Source organism: Myxocyprinus asiaticus, chromosome 7 (genome assembly GCF_019703515.2).
Source record: "Myxocyprinus asiaticus isolate MX2 ecotype Aquarium Trade chromosome 7, UBuf_Myxa_2, whole genome shotgun sequence".
Classification (NCBI taxonomy): domain Eukaryota; kingdom Metazoa; phylum Chordata; class Actinopteri; order Cypriniformes; family Catostomidae; genus Myxocyprinus; species Myxocyprinus asiaticus.
The window spans coordinates 34252853-34271655 of NC_059350.1; the positions used below are offsets into that span (position 1 = coordinate 34252853).

Consider the following 18803-nt stretch of genomic DNA (forward strand, 5'->3'; position numbering starts at 1 on the left):
AGAGATCAGTCACAACTGTGTGCAAACCGCATGTGTCACTATTCATACTTAGTAAATATGCCAGTAAAGTTGCAGTGCTAGATAAAGGTCAAGAATTAAAGATGACATGAACACTAATAATAAGGAATTAAAGGGGGGTGTAAAATATATATATCTGACTTTTTCCCCACTAATATATTTTTTTTTTCAATATAATTTTAGTCAAGTTTTAGTGCCAAAAACAGTCACTATCTATTTTATTATTTATTTATTTATTTTTATTTATTTTTAGACGTATTTAAAAATGCCCTCTTTGCATGCGAAATAAGTAACAGCGCTTACTAAAAGGCTGCAGGTTTGCTGTCTGATTCAATATAGTTCCCTATCTGTGATACTAGGGGTCACTCTTGGGAGCCCCACACCTCTGATCTTTTTTTTAAAAAGGCCAATGAGAATTGGCCAGTGGAATTTGCATGCCACACCCCCGGACATATGGGTATAAAAGGAGCTGGTATGCAACCACTCATTCAGATTTTCTCTTCGGAGCTGAGCGGTTCTATTCATTGAGCTGAATTCATCTGGCGAGTTCATTCACCTCTCTCTGCTGGATTTTATGGTGCATTTCAGCGGCTTCTCCCCCTCTGCATCTGTGGTTTGCAGAGAACGCCCCTGGGCGCTTCGGCAGAACATATTAAAAGAGTATATTCTAATAGAGTATATTTTCTTTCTAAAAGAGTGGCACACCGAACGTCTTTTTAAAGACGCGTCTTTTTAAAGATGCCTTTCCGTTTGTTTGTTATTCCTGGTTGCGGTCGTTATCTCTCCACTTCCGATGGCCACGATCGCTGTCTTACGTGTCTGGGCGCTCCCCACGCAGAGACATCGTTCGTGGATGGATCATGTCCTCATTGCAAGAACATGACCATGGCAACGTTGCGGTCGTGGCTTGCATTCGTAAGAAAGCGTGGAGGGCTGGGAGGAGAATCTTTTGTCGCTGCACGCCCCAGAGGCTGCGGTACCCAGAAGTTTGACAAAAGAGTGGTTTTCTCATTTCCTGGGTCACAGGTCCGGTGCGCACCCCCGTCGTCACGACCACCGTCCACCATCCCGCTTTTGCTGGTATGGCGCTCCCCCGCCCCTGTGTGCCCAGCTGTGGCACAAACACACCCACACAGTGTTGGTTCCGGTGGACTACGGTGACAAGGTTCCTCCAACCCCCCCTCGGCCAATCTTATGGTGGATGGCAGGAGCCAGGTAAGTGCTTCGATGTCCCTGGACTCAGCATGGCCATGAGGCTTGAATCACCTCGACGTGGCACCATGAGCTCCTCCCCACCGCGAGGCCCCACCCGCCGGTACGTCCGACATGATCATTCCCTTGGTCCCCCTCGCGATCGCGATGGCTGGTCCAGACCGTCCAACTCGGCTACGCGATTCAGTTCACCAGGCGCCCAGCCAGGTTCAGCGGTGTCTGCTTCACCTCGGTGAAGGGCGAGAACGCCACTACCTTGCGTGTGGAGATCGCTACCTTTCTGTGAAAGGGCGCAATAGAGCCTGTCCCTCCAGCCGAGATGAAGAAAGGGTTCTACAGCCCTTACTTCATCGTACCCAAGAAAGGAGGTGGGTTGCAAGCTGAGCAGTCAGATCGGTGCTTTCCTTCCTGCAGGAGAGGTTGGAGGGGCAGCTGTACCCCTTCACCTTGAAGGTGTATGTAGCCGCTATTTCGGCTCATCACGATGCAGTAGATGGTAAGTACTTGGGGAAGCACGACTTGATCATCAGGTTCCTGAGAGGCGCTAGGAGGTTGAACCCCTCTAGACCATGTCTCGTCCCCCCGTGGGATCTCTCTGTAGTCCTTCAGGGTCTACAGGGAGCTCCCTTTGAGCCCTTGGAGTCAGCTGAGCTTAAGGCACTCTCTTTGAAGACTGCCCTCCTGACTGCGCTCACTTCCATCAAAAGGGTAGGGGAACTGCAAGCGTTCTCTGTCAGCGAATCGTGCCTGGAGTTCGGTCCGGGTTACTCTCACGTGATCTTGAGACCCCGACTGGGCTATGTGCCCAAGGTTCCCATGACCCCTTTTAGGGATCAGGTGGTGAACCTGCAAGCGCTGCCTCAGGAGGACGCAGACCCAGCCTTGGCATTGCTGTGTCCGGTGCGAGCTTTACGCATCTATTTGGATCACACGCAGAGCTTTAGAAGCTCAGAGCAGCTCTTTGTCTGCTTTGGTAGACAGTGGAAAGGAAGTGCTGTCTCCAAACAGAGGATCGCCCACTGGGTCACTGACGCCATCGCGATGGCATATCAGGCTCAGGACGTGCCACCCCCTGCAGTGTTACGAGCCCACTCTACCAGGAGTGTGGCGGCCTCCTGGGCCCTGGCCAGTGGCACCTCTTTGGCAGACATCTGCAGAGCAGCGGGCTGGGCAGCACCCAACACCTTTGCAAGGTTCTACAATCTCCGGGTTGAGCCGGTCTCATCCCGAGTAGTGGCAGGCACGAGCAGGTAAGTTCCGGGAAAACTGGCCGGGAGTACCGCTTGCGCATAGCGCCTTTCCCCTCCCTTGAGGGGAACACGTGTGCTCTTGACTCCCAGTAGTGTTCACAGACTGTGATCCCTGGATGACTTTCCTCCTTAGCCCTGTGGCAGTCGAGTTTGTGGAGAAACTCGCTGCCGGCTCAGTAAGTGTGCTAATGAGGCCCTGTATTGAGGCAGGTGCTCTGCATGCAATGGTTCACTGAAGGCAACCCCATGTGATATTTTCTGCAAAATCGTTTCCCTGTCGGTAAACTGCGTCTTCCTTGGGCAGGGGCCCCTCTGCCCCCGGTTGCCATGCTTTGTAGAAACTCCTCTCCCTTTGGGTAGGACCTACCATGGGACCTCTCCACATGACATACTTCCGACAAGGCTCGGTAAAGACCATGTGACATATTTCCACTCAAAATACCCCACCCTTTTTTGGGCGGGGTGTGGTCTCCATGGTGTCTTCCCCTTGGGAGTGACAATCCCCCCCCCCCCCCCTCGACGTAGACACTTAGGGCTCCCAGTCAGTTAACAAATTCCACTCTTTTTGGGGAGAAAAGAGAAGGAAAAGAGGCCTCGGCTGAGCTAGCCTGTCCACATATTCGTTGGGCAGTCGACTTGTTCCTGAAGGACTGTTCGACACTCATAAAGCGCATTGGGGGAGGTTACATGACGGCCTGATGTGCTGGCTACGAGGCACACAGCAGTCTGCCCGTCACACACCGCCACTTCACATAACACTGTTCAGTTAGTTGTGGCGTTTTTTATAGGGACCCCTAGTGTCACTACATCGACACAACGTCGAGTGAGTGACAGATAGGGAATGTCATGGTTACTTTCGTAACCTCCGTTCCCTGATGGAGGGAACGAGACGTTGTGTCCCCCTTGCCACAATGCTGAACTACCTGCTGAATTGGCCGGGACCTTATCTCAGCTCCTCAGCACAAAACCTGAATGAGTGGTTGCATACCAGCTCCTTTTATACAGCATGTCCGGGGGAGTGGCATGCAAATTCCACTCGCCAATTCTCATTGGCCTTTAAAAAAAAAAGATCAGAGGTGTTTGGGGCTCCCAAGAGTGAACCATAGTGTCACTACATCGACACAACATCTCGTTCCCTCCATCAGGGAACGGAGGTTACGAAAGTAACCATGACGTTTTTCACTGCCAGTCATCCTCTTTGCAAAGCTTACATGACATTGTGACTGATTCACAAAACAATATGAGCTGAAAGGTCAGTCTGAGGCTACGTCCACATTAATCCGGATAGATTTAAAAATGGTGTTTTCGTTTTCAAAACGATCATCGTCCACACTGCTGTTTTCAAGCATTTTCCATAAGAAAAATCATCGTTTTATGTACAGTCTGAAATGCAATAGTCCTCGTGTTCTGTCGCCAGAATGCAATTCCTGTAGCCTTTGAAGGAATGCAATTTGAAAGTTGTACAAAGTAACATTTAACTTTAACAACGTTATCAAAGTGAGTAGCGGGATCCTCTACAACATGGGCTGCCATCTTGATTGTTTTGGGTTGAATGGATCACATGACTGCATCACATGACAATAAATACCTCATAGTTTTCAGATATCTCCATTTTCCCTGTCCACACTACAAAGTGAAGATTTGTTTTCAAATGTATCCGCTTGGGAGAGCAATTTCGAAGTATATGCAGAGTTACACAGACAGGAACAGCACAAGGTTTGGCGACTTTCCCTCATTTTACTCTTTTCATAAGTTCTTCTGGGGCCGGATTCATGAAAATTTTCTTAAGAAAAAACAAAAAAAAGTTCTAAGTATAAATTATACAGAGTTTGTAAGAATGATCAAGTGCAATTCTTGAAAAATTCTTAAGAAGTTCTCAAATATTTTCTTAAGAACATCTTAATTTTTCTTCTTAAGAATAAAATGACAAGGTTTGACATTGTTTGATTATACCATAGGCTGCTCATGAGGTTGCCATGTCTAAAACAACAAATTTAATATTTCAACACTGGTAAATCGTAATGATAAATTTGTCTATCTATTAACCTCTTTAAGTTGCAAGCTACTCACAATCGTTTATTCTTTTATTTAAAGTGCTTGAGATGTGTTAGTTTAACGACATTAACCATCACAGGGGAATTAATCATTTGACAACTTTTAATTTGTCATGGAGGAAAATAAAAGAAACAAAAACTTCAGTAGACAAGAGCTGGAGGTTCTCACTAGGCCCTTTCTCACTGCAGGGACTAAAGCCTGTTTTAGGTACTTTTCCCCAGGACTAGTACTTTTTAGTCGTTTTCGCACCTGAGGAACTATAGTTCCTTGAAGATGTTTTTAGGAACATTTTTAGTTCCTACTCTGGGGTAGGTACTTTTGGGGTTACTGAAGGACTGTGGGAGGTACTGCAGCCTGTGATTGGTCAAAAAACCTGTGACGAACAAAGCATTGAGAAACTCGGAGTCGGCAGTCGCCATTTGTAAACAAACTTGTAGCTTAGCCTGCTAATCAGAGGATTGTGCTAATTTGACAATTCCCTTAACAGAAATAACATAAAACCAACAAAGTATTCAATAAGGATAACCCGTTTCACATATGTGTGTATGTTTGATTGAGGAGTCGAGCAAAGCTGCTGCGTAATTTCATCGGGAGATGCTTTGAGTACAGATCATATCTGTACTGTTTGTACTGTGACCATATAGATAATAAAGTGATTTCTGGATTATGACATCAAATTTATCCTGGGATGATGGATATAAATAATAATTACCTATTGAGAGCAGGTAATTGAACACTATTGTACTCTAAACCATCATAAAATCTAGTTTTCATGTTTGAAGTATTGCGTACCTGTTACTGCATGGTAAACTTGCATCAGGATGTCTTTTTTAAATCAATGAGTGAGTATTTCAGTACAGTAATTTATGTTGAGTCATAAAAACCTTTATGGTAAAAGATCATGTTAATAAATAGGTTTATATTGCATTTTCAACATGTTGTCCACTGAGTTCAGCATGTGCTGTGTGGTAGCGAGGCAAGGGCTCTCTCCTCTCACTCCTGCTGCAGCACGGCACCAGTGTAAACTATAACCTGAAGACAAAGGTTGCTTCTGAAAACTGGAAAATGCTGCCTTCGAAGGCTGTATAAGGAGGTAGGATGTTATAAGGGGCTTTTTAGACCAGTTTCCTTAAGAGAATTCATCCAAAAACTTTGTTGATTAAACCATTAACTGATTAGGCAGTAGCCTACATTTTCAGATGCAGCCAAAGTTTGTGTAAAACAGCCCTAACAAAAGTGTAACTTCGATCCTGGCGTCCTCCATCTGTGTTGCTTTTGTTGCTCTTATAGCTATTGAATTGCTCGTGCAAATGTCACAAGAAAAATGGTTGATACTAGATGATGTCACTACGGGAGCTACTTTAGTGAGTGCGAATGCAAGAGGGGAAAAGTCTCCTTGGGTGTGCCGTTCCTAATAAGAGTTCTCATCTAGAAAGTTACTAAGGGAAAAATATCAGGACTATAGGTGGGAAAGGGCCTATTAAGAAAATTACAGCAAGCAAAAAAAAATCATCCTTGGAAAGCTTGATAATTATATCACACCGGAAAGTTAGAGCATGGGAAAGGGTGGCGGAGGACAGTCTCAGCTTTCTAATGATATAAATATTATGGTTCTATGGACTCGAAAGATCGCGGAGAATGAGCACTATGCAGCGCATCCATTTGAATTGATCAGCATGATTGGTCACCACATTAAGAAGCTTCAAAACAACATTTATAGTTTGAATTCCTTGAGAACATTTACATGGCTTCAAATCTGAAATTAAAATAACTGAAAACACAAAATAGTCAAAAATGTATTTTTATGTAAAATCACATTTCTAGAATAAATTTGTAATTTTAATTCAAAATAGTGACTTCCGAATCAACATGATAGAATGTGTCATATTTTAAACAACCCAGTAAATTCCTTAAAAAATATTGCCTTTGGGAACTTTAAGATGTTATTTATGAAGATTTTTAATATTTTCTTTTTTTTTTTTTTTTTTTTTGAAAAGAAAAATATAAGAACTTTCTTAAGAAGTTTTTTTCTTTTTCTTTTTCTTTTTTTCGGGGATACAAAATATTTTAAACTTTTTTTCTTAAGTTAGGAATTAAGAAGAAAATGGCAGTTAAGAGGAATTTTCTTCTTAAGAATGTTTTGTGAATCCAGCCCCTAATGTGTAGAGATAATAGTACCTTCTTGACTCAGTGTGACTGGATGGGAAGTAGGGTGTAAATGTGGGCAGTCATGAGAATTTCAAAAAATGTACTTTTCGAATTGGGGAGGATGTCTTGAGTAGTTGATGTTTTGAGTAACGTATGTTTTCCAAGTAAAATGAATAGCACAATGAAAATTTTATTTTCTCTCTACAAAGGGAGGAGCTGAATAGAGCAATTACCTGAGAAAAATATGAATTGATTGTTTTGCTATAACTGCACTTGTTGTTATCAGCTATTTTTAAGTTCTTCAGTTGGTTAAGTTTTTAATAGAATGATATCATCATACCATCGACTGGTATATTCAGATTGTTTTAATGAAATGAAGCCCTTATTTTAAAGTCAACATGAATTTAAAATGAAACTTATTTACTTTCTTATGGATAATCTTAGTCATCCGAGCACACTATTTCAATCCAATGCCTATTGTCACAATTCAATTAATTCCTAATGGATGAAATAAAGTCCTGCCCTACATTTTTTTCTAGTTGAATAACCTGTTTCACTAGGTAATATGTCAGCTTATGGAAGTAAAATGGGTTGGAAATGGCATTTAACACTGACTTTAGCCTAATCAAGTGAGTAGCTGCAGGGAGAAGAGCAATATCAAGTTCATCTCCTGTCCCTACGAGACACAAACACACTCAAACAGAATCAAGCTCTCCATTATTTCTCTCTCCCTTCAGAAGCTTTCACAAGTTGGATGTCAGTGGACGAGAAACAACCTGTCAGTCAATCACACAAGACCAGTTAGCATATACCTCTCTCTCGCTCTCTCACACACACACACACACACACACACACACACACACACACACACACACACACACACACACACACACACACACACACACACACACTATCGTTTCTACCTAACAAAGAAAAGACAGCTCAAAATTCCCGGTTCTCAATTTGTTTGATCATTTGTGCCACAACAAACCTGATTCACATACACCCAGGGGAGGTGGACTGACCCTAAGGTTAATGCCCTACTCAGCAGTCTTTGACCTTGCCAGCCTCAGCACTCAGTGGCAAAATGGACAGAAGAATTATAGGGTCTTTCAGACAAGTCTATAGATCTCTGACACTGGCCTTGTATTTGTGAACGGTTGAATGTGGGGGTGATTGCATTTGACTTTTGAGTGGCATCCTTGACTCCCTATACTTGTTATCAGTTTTCATGTGGCATGTGACCATGTGTGCATGCATTTAGCTGTACTTGTATTCATCCACTATGTGTTTAACTTTTAGCCATACTGAGACAGTTCAAAGATTCAATCACTTACAAGTGGTGCAAACGCAAAGCCCTGCTGGAGAACAGTTCAATTTAAAGAGATAGCTCACCCACAGATAATTAATCTGTTATTTACTTACCCTCATATTTTTTCAAACCCATATTACTTAGATTCTTCCATGGAACACAAAGGAGATTTTAGGGAATGTGTTACGGACTGACAGCCTCAGTCACCATTCACTTTCATCGCATCTATTTTACATACAATGAAAGTGAATGGTGACTGAGACTGACATTCTGCATAACATATTTTGTGTTCCACAGAAAGTCATAAAGAAAGTCATACAGTTTGGAATATCATGAGGGTGAGTAAATGATGAAAGAACTTAAATTTTTGGGGCGAACTCTCCTTTATCCTTTAACTATCCAGTATTTCACTAGAATATGCACATAATATACATTGAAAAGCTTAAAACTGTCTCATTTTGTAGTGTAATGTAACTAATGATCTCACTTAGACAAAAAAACAAAAAAACAATCATGCCATGTGTGGGTAACTTTTGCAAACTAGTGGACAAGTGTTTGCTACTTAACCCTAAACCTCTATGCAGTGATAGAACTTAACCTCAGCAAAAAACTCTAAAGAAGACACATCGGCACCAGCGAGGTCAAGGCCCCAGCATAAGCTTAGAAAGGTGAAAGGTCAGCTTTAGGTTCACTGGGGGGTTCACAGGTCAACAGCAGGGTTGGGAAGGGGTCAAGCAATACTGGCAGCCAGGCGGGGGCAAGCATAAGCTTTTAGAGGAGGTGCACACCACCACCATGGCAGGGTACGCACCCCTACCCCCCAGCCCTTACCTGGGCAGGCTTGTTGCTGATGATGTCAGGGGTGGGGTAAATGTCAGGATAGGGCTGTCGATCAAAGACATGGTCCAATACCTCGAGCTGCTGTGGTGTAAAGAGCTCTCCTCGCATCTGCTTCCGCAGGAAGTCCCGCCCTGAGTGAGCGTGGCCATTCGCCAAGGGAGAATCCTGTAAAGCTGGAGAGAAATTCAGATGCCATTCATAAAGAATCAATACTTGGGTAGTTGACATGAAAAACTTTTGGAAAGTCGAAATTTCCTGCAGTGTGACATGCTGTACTTCATCAAATGACTTTAAATAGCATTTTCAGAGTGCAGCAGTCGGGTTCCATAAGTGAAAATCCCATTCATTTTTTCCATAGGCGAATTAATTTTTAACAGTAACTTATAAACCTATGAAAAGAGACCTACCATTAGCTCCAAGGTTTTTAATCTATGGTATATGATTCTGTTGAAGTCATCAGTCCAAATTTTTCCAACTTCATGTTATAGAAATCATGTTTAATAACGGAATTCCTTGTGAAGAACTACACTTCCCATGATCCTGAAATGAAACGCTCCACCAATCAGAGAATTGTGGCAAACAAAACGCACCAATCAAGCGCTACAGCGACCGCCCACACACATGACATACTGTGAATGACACAATCCACACTCTCAAACTACTTATATATTTGGATATATCAAAATGTTTGCAATAAAAATTTTAGATTGTTTCTATACGCATAATCAACAACATTAAATCAATAGTTTTATATTTTTTCATTGTTTTTAATTTGATTACATCATTCGCAGTGCTTCATGGGATTGTAGTTTAATGCCCTCATGAAAGACGTTAAGTACACAGTCTTGTACCTTTGTCTTTTTGTCTAATTATTTAAATACTTTTTTAATGCCGTGAGTTACCTAGAGCTGCTTGGTTTGGTTCATTGAGCTCTTTTTTAAAGGATTTTATGAATACCTATGGAAAAAATGAAAAAGAAAATATTTACAGGACCAAGATGGCTGAAACAGTGTGCATAAAAAATAAAAAAATAAAAAAAGATCAAGTCTATTATTTTATCACCATTGTGCTGCAGCTTTTATGACCTCATATTGATTAAGAGATTACATTGAGTATTTGTACTTTTAAAAATAAAATTGTCACAGAACATTAAAAATGGACTACTAAAGGCAAAACTTTGATTAAAAATGGTTAAAAACAAAACAAAAATTCAAACAAATGGTGACCAGTCACAGCAGCGAAACATTACATGAACATATTCATAGAAATTTTAACCTCAAATCTTTGTTAATAAAAATAAGTCAATGGACATGGACTTCCCACATACAGTACAATGTAATGATTAAGAAAGGAGGACATTTAAGAATAAGACTGAATATTATAGCACATTTTAAACAACTTGTTTTTATAAACTTATTGTACAATAACTATAAATAAACTTTCTTAAAAAAAAATCTCTTTGATACAACATAGCCTTGGGATTCTGAATCTCTTTGACTAATATTCATAATTACATGCAGCAAAACATTTTTTTATTTGTTTTAAGAACGTGATCATATGGGTGGACAACTTGACTTTATAGAAACTAAATCAGAGAGATTCAAGCACACAACACACATACAGACACACAAACACACATTCCTGGACTTGCGTCCTCCTCTCTGAGTGAGTGTTAAGGCAGCGTGTGAGTCAGTTATTACTGGGCTGTTGAGTTTCTGAAGAGACAATTATAAAAGCTGAGAAAGCTACAGCCCTCAAATGATTACAGCGAGAGAAAGAGAGAGAGAGAGAGAGAGAGAGAGAGAGAGAGAGAGAGAGAGAGAGAGAGAGGGATGAAAACAGAAGAATAGAAACGAAAATCCCTGATATAGAGCCAATTCATTTCTTCAAAATGCCTCTGAGAGGTTATTCTAGGGAGTTAAAGTCAGAGGCCAGAGCAATCCCCACAAGATGAGAGAAAGAGAGAGAGAGAGAGAGAGAGAGAGAGAGATTTGGAGGGGTAAGGATAAAATGACAGGCAGATAAAGCAGCTATCCAAATATTCCTTTTTTCCTCCATCAGTTGAACATAGAAATCGATCCATTTGAATGTGAATTCAGATCCAGTTTACTGCATTCATTTAAGATGAAGATATGCTAGTCGATGATTCCCTGGTGGCATGCAGCTCCCATGTGTCTCTAATACACTTTAACGGTAGGACTTACCTCCACAAATCTTAAATGCTCTCTCTCTCTTTTACACACACACACACAAGCAGAGAACACACAGAGAGTGTATGATCTCCAGTGTTTTGACCCTCTTAATCCCAGCGGTCAGTGTGTCTGATAGAATTCAATTGATCAATCATGTCTGTGAGATGGCACCATTTCAGCAGCTTTATTGCTTTCCACTCTCCTCAAAGACTGTCCACTGACTGCACACACAAACACACACACATATACACAAAAGACTGCTGAAAGCTTGCGGCTGTGCTCATATCTTGGTACAAAAGCACCATAAACCGCTCTGGATTGCTTGTGTGCTTATATTTGTGTGCATGGGTGTTAATGTGTGTGAACAAGGCAGTTTTTGAGAAAAGTTAAATATCAGTGAGGTCCAAACGTCTGAGACCATTAGTGACCATTAGTTCATTTTCTCCCCCTAATTTAATACAAAAACTTTCATTACAATTTATATTAACAGTATAACAATTTGTATAAAAGTTGTATGTGCTCTAGCTGGTAAATACTCCACAAGTTTGTGCAAAACCTGATGATCCATGTTATCCCAGCACAATTTGAAAATGTTCCAATGAGCATCTTGTGTGCTTTAGTGGAAACAAGGAAATCTGAACTTTTGTACAAGGAGTCAACATGGTCAATGTTAAAAATTTGCTTACATTTGAATAGTGGCCAAGAGACTAATACTTTGTTTGACATCTTCATTTTAAATGTTTCAAAATCCCAAAATGTTCTGTTTATTTCACATTTTAAATAAATAAATTAAAAAACCCAGATTTTCAATGTGATCTCAAACTTTTGGACCCTACTGATATATCTAGAGGTACGGAATGGCTAGTGTTTGCAACCCAGGCTCATTGTGTAAGTGTGACTCTACGTATATACATTTTTGCAAAACATGGTACAATTCCCTGCAGTTTACAGGATAAATGAACACTAGAGGCGCTACAACAACTTTGTGTTTTATTGACTTTCACTGATACCATGACTTCTCAAACGCATCTTTTGAAAATCTACACATTTTACTGCTTTTATTAGATAGATAGATTTTATTAGCGCCGTATTATATTGTAATGAATTACAAAGATTGAAAAAAGATTATATTGCTCATTGTACATGCATGAGATGCTTACACTTTTCAATAAAGGGCTTTCCCACTTCAAAACCTCACATTATGCGCAACCACTTCCCAATGGTGAGTGGCGCATTATATCATGTTATGAACATACCAAATAGCCCTCTGTCCCGTTACACGGATGCGTGGCGAGCTCTTACTGGCATTCCGACTGGGTGCTAAAAATGATCGAACATGGTTATACAATCTAATTTGCACATCGGCAGCCCTGTTTCAACTGTATTCTGTTTTCCATGGTTCCGTCCGAAGATGTGCCAGTGTTATGAGCAGAAATACACAATCTTCTGGCAAAGAACGCGATAGAGTTTGTTTCATGTGAATTAATAAGCCTGCTGTCCAGCTGCGTGAATGCATGGCAAGTCCTCATGGATATGTCAGAGCTGGTGTTTACAATGATCGAGCACAATCTGTGGTCTGACCATACGATATGCCGGTGTTGCTCACCCCATTAAAAATGAATGGTGTGTGTTTTGAATTACCTCAGCGATTGGTTATTACTAGCCAAACAGAGGCACTACTGAACGAACACAGAGACTTGCTGCTTTGCCATATGGAAAATCTGGTCTAATGTAAACTGGCGAAAATCATACTTTTCCCAAGCCATTTTTACCAGTTCATGCGTGCACACCTCATGAACAAGTGTGTACAGAACAATCTTCGGTGTCTGTTTCAGTTCAAACTGAAAAAATATTACCACTGAAGTAATTAAATTTTCCTGTGCGTCGCAGAAACTCGCCACTGTCTGACTGCTCTAGCACCAAGGACAGCACCAGCCTTCTACCAACAGGGTGTTATGCTGGGTCAAGATTTCTGAAAGAATGTGCTGACCACAAATGCATCCAACACAGGTTGGGGTGCGGTTTGTAATGGACGCCCGACTTTCGACACCTGGAAACAGGTACAAAATGGCCATGACATGTCAACCGCCTAGTGCTACTGGCTGTCTTTATAGCTTTAAGAGCTTTTCATTCTGATATTGTGAATCACCACAATCTGATTCATTCGGACAACACAACAGTAATGGCATATATATGTTTCCATGACACGCTGGCCCACGTATGGCTGGCAAACGCAAGTATGCACTTCCCCCGGTGCACCTCCTTCATTCTGTCATCAGCAAAGTCCGAGTGGACATGGAAACAGTTCTGTTAATTGCGCCGAAATGGCCCAATCAGCCATGGTATCCGGAAATGATAGAGACGTTATACAGCTTGCCATGGGAAATACTGCTGAGGAGGGATCTCCTCTATCAGACGCAAGGCACAATCTGGCATCCCCAGCCCAAGCTGTGGAACCTGTACGTGTGGCCCCTGAAGGGAGCATGCTAAACGTATCAGAACTGATGCAGTCAGTCGTGAACACCATTTTACAGGCCAGAGCACCGTCCACGAGACACCTCTATGTGCTATAATGGAATATGTTCACTGATTGGTGTCTTACACATGGCAAAGACCCAGTAAACTGCCCTATACATGAAATTCTCATTAAATGCAGGACTCACTCCTTCAACGCTCAAAGTGTATGTGGCGACTATATCTGCACCTGAACGCACCTGAAGCCAGTGCTACTATATGCAAGCATGATTTAATCATAAAGTTCCTTAGAGGAGCAAGACGATTAAATCCACATCGGCCGCCTACAGTCCCGACTTGGGACCTAACTTTGGTCCAAAAGCGCTTTTAGGGCCTCCCTTTGAGCCTTTGGACTCTGTTGATTTGCACATGCTCTTCATTAAGACCGCACTACTGCTGGCTCTGGCCTCAGTAAAACACGTTGGTGACTTACATGCACTATCAATTGACAATTTGTGTCTGGAGTTTTGCCCCGGTCTTTCAAAAGCCACTGTCAAACCCAGAAAAGGCAATGTGCCCAAGGTTCTAACCACACTCTTAAGAGCGCAGGTGGTTCACCTTCAGTCTTTCTTCCCTCCTCCATTTAATTCAGATGAGGAACAGTCCTCGCATTTGTTATGCCCTGTGCAGGCGCTACACCCATACATTGAGCACACCCGCCAGTTCAGACAGTCTGATCAGCTCTTTGTGTGCTGTGGAGGACGCATGAAAGGAATGTCCATCTCCAAGCAAAGACTTTCTAACTGGATCGTTGATGCGATTGCCCTGGCTTACGAGTCGCAGGGTGTGATCTGCCCAATTGGTGTTAAAGCACACTCAAGTAGAGGCATGGCCTCCTCATGGGCATGGATGAACGGTGTCTTTACAAGACATATGTTTTGCAGCAGGATGGTCTTCTCAAAACACATTCGCAAGGTTTTACAACCTAGACGTAACGTCTCTCTCTTCACAAGTCCTCTCTGTATAGAGCGCTTGCTTTTTCATTTGCCAAACATATACTTATGCCCCTCCCCTTAAGTACTGGCTCCCTATCATTTTACACAACTGCCTGCATCAGGCCGTTGTAATTTACCATAAAGTCACAAGCACTTTTATTATAAATAAACTCCCTTCTCGACTGTGTTTGTGAAGGGGTTAATTCATACTATATGACTATAGTTCATATATTCATTCTGAGTTCTCACCTCCTGGCCCAACATGAAGGTCACTTACTTGCGGCATACTTACGGCCATCCCGCGGGACTGCGGCATCATGTTTCCTCTCTGGAAGGTTACGTCGTGTAGTGTGGTGTGATGGGATTCTGTTCCCCATATGTGTTAGCCCACAATTTCAAATGTACTGAGTCATAAGGGAACGTCTCGGTTATGTACGTAACCTCAGTTCCCTGAGACGAAGGGAATGAGACATTGCGAACGCTGGGCGCACTACAAGACTCATAGTTCTTCTGAGGTGCGAGTGATGTGCTCCTTGTCCCTCAGTCAGAAAATTCTGAGGAATAGTGTTTGTGCACCTGCTTTTATAGTGGACAGCTTCATGCCTAAAAGGGCGGGGCTCAAACACCATAGCCAATATCAGAATGTTGCCGTATTTGTAGAGAGGTTTCATCTAGGTTGTGTGGAAGGACACTTTCCCCACATGCGTTAGCACACAATGTCTCGTTCCCTTCATCTCAGGGAACCGAGTTTACTTATGTAACCAAGATGTTTTCTATTATTCTAGGGGTTCATACATTGATATACCTCTGGATCACTCATATCAATGCAAGTATGTGTGGACAATCAAGGTCATGTATTTACACCCATGAAAACATAGCCATAAAGTGTCAAAATAATGTTTTGGGTTTTTTGTTGTTGTTATTATTACATAGATGTGTGTATATCTGTGACTGTTTGTGTGTGTCATGCATGTACTGTAAGTGATAGTATTTTACAGTGTCAGCCTCCATGTGTGAAATGCAATTTTTGACAGATCTGAAAGCCCACTCAGCCATATCAGAGCAAAAGTGAGACAGAAGAAAGTGAAGTCGCCAATAAAGCTATTTTCCACCAAATTTCAACAAACAAACCATACCAGCATCACAGCAGCACCATAGTTAACCAACCTTCTCCATGTTAAGTTTCAAACCTCAAATACACACACACATGCTCTTATAGAGTTTCAGTGGTCTTAGGTATTCAGATGGCTGGTGTTTCTCTAGCCTTTTGTCTTTCAGCCTCTGAACCGGCTATAGGGAACCACTCTCTGTAACCAGACACAATGCAGCCCAGATGCATTCAGGGTTAACCCCACTATTCACATACACACACACACACACACACACACGCACACACACACACACACACACACACACACACACACACACACACACACACACACACACACATACACATACACACAGAGAAGGAGAACAGAGGAGAGGCATCTTCTCTTCCTCCCTTCAAAAGCGGAGACAATAGCAAAAATGAGATCCCTGTTGTGCACCCTCTCTCTCTCTCTCTCTCTCTCTCTCTCTCTCTCTCTCTCTCTCTCTCTCTCTCTCCTTTCCCTCTTCCTCTGGCACTCTCTCTTTTTCTCTCAGGGATGAGGTTGAAGGTTTTTTGGGAGCAGGGAAAACTGCTCAGTGGATTCCTTTTACACATGATACTCTTGGTGTGTGTGTGTGTGTGTGTGTGTGTGTGTGTCAACCTTGGAATATCAAAGTATCAGTCTTTGAAAAGAGGGATACCAACCTTTAAAAAATCCCACTGTTATCATCTATCCCCTATCGTCCCCCTCTTGCTCTCCCCTCTTTCTTTCACAAATCCACCTTATTAAAAATCTTCCATTCAGAATATTCCGCCGAATAAACAGATAAAAACAACTGAAATGAAACTGGACAAGAAGTGAAAAATATTAAACAGCAGAGGAAGTCGTATCTGTCCTTATGATTCAAGCCTGATCTAATTAAAATTATATAACTGTGGCAACATTTTTGCAAAATGATATTACATGGTCCACCATGGTCACACATATCAGGACGAATTGCATTCAGAAGTTAAATGTCCACTGTGTGGCGCTAAAAGCGAGTTACATTTTCTCCCAAACAGATGAGGTTTATAAGGTCAATGCTTTATCCAGTTTTAAATCAACAAAACCTACCTCCCTACCCTTACCGTTAAACCTAAACCTAACCGATAGTGTCATAAAAAGCAAATGTGACATGAAAAACACAATTGGTTTTACTCATGATTTGTGTGAAAGCTAATAAAAGTCTCTGTTGTAGCGCCTCTAGGGAAACTTCGGCAATATGTACAATGAGCCACATAAAAATCATTTTGCAAAAACATAAGTATAGTAATGTGATTCAATAAGACCAGGTTAGATGATTCCCACAATGGATACAAACATCCTGTCTAAATCTGAAACGACCGAAAAACAGGCTGGATTGAGACCCAGGTCTAGTTTATTCTGTTAAATTTAACAGAATAACAACTACAGCTTAGTATTATTTTGAAATGCGAATTCAGGTCATGGATTTCCTTCCTTTTTTGAAGCTGTTACATTAAAGGAAGCTTTTTTATTATTTTATGAGGCAAAGAGAACATTGTCGCGACTCTTTTTGCCCAGTACCACATGCCTCCTGTCTTTCATTATTCTATTCCTCCTTTCCTCCACTCCTCCCCTGTTCCTTTTCTCCTCCGTTCAGAGAGAATGGGCAGACACAATGCCTCTGTTCTAGAGGCCCCACAAGTCAAGTTCTCTCTTTCAGATCACTTCCCCTGGGTCAAAGGTCAGCACTGGGCTTTCCCAAACACATACACACTAAGCCATCCAAACCCTCTGTTAGTTCCCTTCCTGCTTGTGGGCAGCTGCAAATCATAGCGTCCTGCTTCACTAAACACACATTTTCTCTCTTTTTTCTCTCTCTCTCTCTCTCCCGTTTCAAAAGACATAAATTCCTAGTATTGCATACACATGATTTAGCGAAGCACACAAAATACCTCTTTATTTAATTTCTAACTCTTCCTCTCTTACACTCACACAAATCGCAGTCATTACCACACTGCTTAACAGGAGGCCTGTGCATCCTAACATTTACAATCAGTGTACTCGCTGCCAACTATCAATCATGTAACTTAATGCCTTCAGCAAACCCATGAGAGCGCACCTCACTGCATGCACATACATGCACACACATGCACATACTGCAAAATATCATAGCACTGACCACCCGCAGTTTCACCATGTCAATTAAACACACAAATTCATTTAGTCGCTCCTCCCTCCCTGCTGGATCTGATGTGTTGCATTAATTAAAGTGGCAGACGTCGGACTAATTGGAGCTTGGATGAATGTTGATGTGTGGATGTGGATGTGTGCGTGTATATGTGTGTGTTAAACTAAGCCAGTAGCCAGCTTACTAAGTTATACCATGTTTTGTTCATCTAGATTTTGTATTCATTAATTTTTCCATGTGCATTTTATTGTATGATATTATTTAATGGCATCCAAGCGTATATTACCTGTCAAAACATTTATTTATTATATTATTATTTGTAAAATTGCTACATAAAAAATGAAATTATCAGCACCGACTATTGTTGACGTCTGGCATTCTAAAAGTCCTATTGTGTGTGGGGGTGTGTATGTGGGTGACATCTGGAGTTCCCTCATGTACTGCGGGGGTCTGCCAAGCAATGTCTTTTTAATAGACACATGTATGCAAACACACAAGCATGAAAATCCACATGCACACGCCATGCCTCCCCTGGATAGAGATGTTTATCTAAGACGTGCCAGCGGTGTCCAATCCCATTCCTACTCTGATGCATCTGTCAGTGTTCAGCAACTTCCATCTGTGCTCTTTGTGTGCATGTGTGTATTTGAGTGTGTACATGTGCATTGAAGCGCTGGTATGCATAGGAATGAAAGAAAGAAGAGGTTGAATACAGGACGTAATTGATTTTGAGACAGAATGTCTCATTAGTTTCTAAATGCCTTGTGTGAAATACCTTTAAATTCCCTCTGTGGTGTATGACAGTGTGAATAACAGTTTAAACTAAAATGAATGAAACAATCAAAGCCTAGTCTTTTCCAATTCCCCAAAACAAAGCACACTCACAGACACATAGACATATACACATGGACTTACCTTCATCTCTCTTCCGCTTGCTTGCATCGGTAGGTGAGCTAATTCCTAGAATCCCACTAATAGAGTAAGAGGAGCCAGCTGCGTCACTGGTTACTGCAGACACCTGGGTAACTGCCACTGTAGAGGCTAG

General features: G+C 41.8%; 1 protein-coding gene across 5 annotated transcripts in view; it reads right to left on the minus strand.

Moving 5' to 3' along the window:
• The window catches only part of pax5 (paired box 5), a 76991-nt gene that overhangs the window by 31955 nt on the left and 26233 nt on the right, over window positions 1-18803 (minus strand). For 4 of the 5 annotated variants that reach the window (XR_007897685.1, XM_051702371.1, XM_051702372.1 and 1 more), the window contains exons 5-6: window positions 18674-18799; window positions 8827-9008 (exon numbers count right to left, since the gene is read on the minus strand). Coding sequence is in view for 4 of the 5 variants with exons in the window: in XM_051702371.1 (XP_051558331.1) it covers window positions 8827-9008; window positions 18674-18799 (308 nt within the window). In the remaining variant the exon portion in view is untranslated. The remainder of the gene's footprint in view (window positions 1-8826; window positions 9009-18673; window positions 18800-18803) is intronic. The other variant, XM_051702373.1, reaches the window with a different exon arrangement.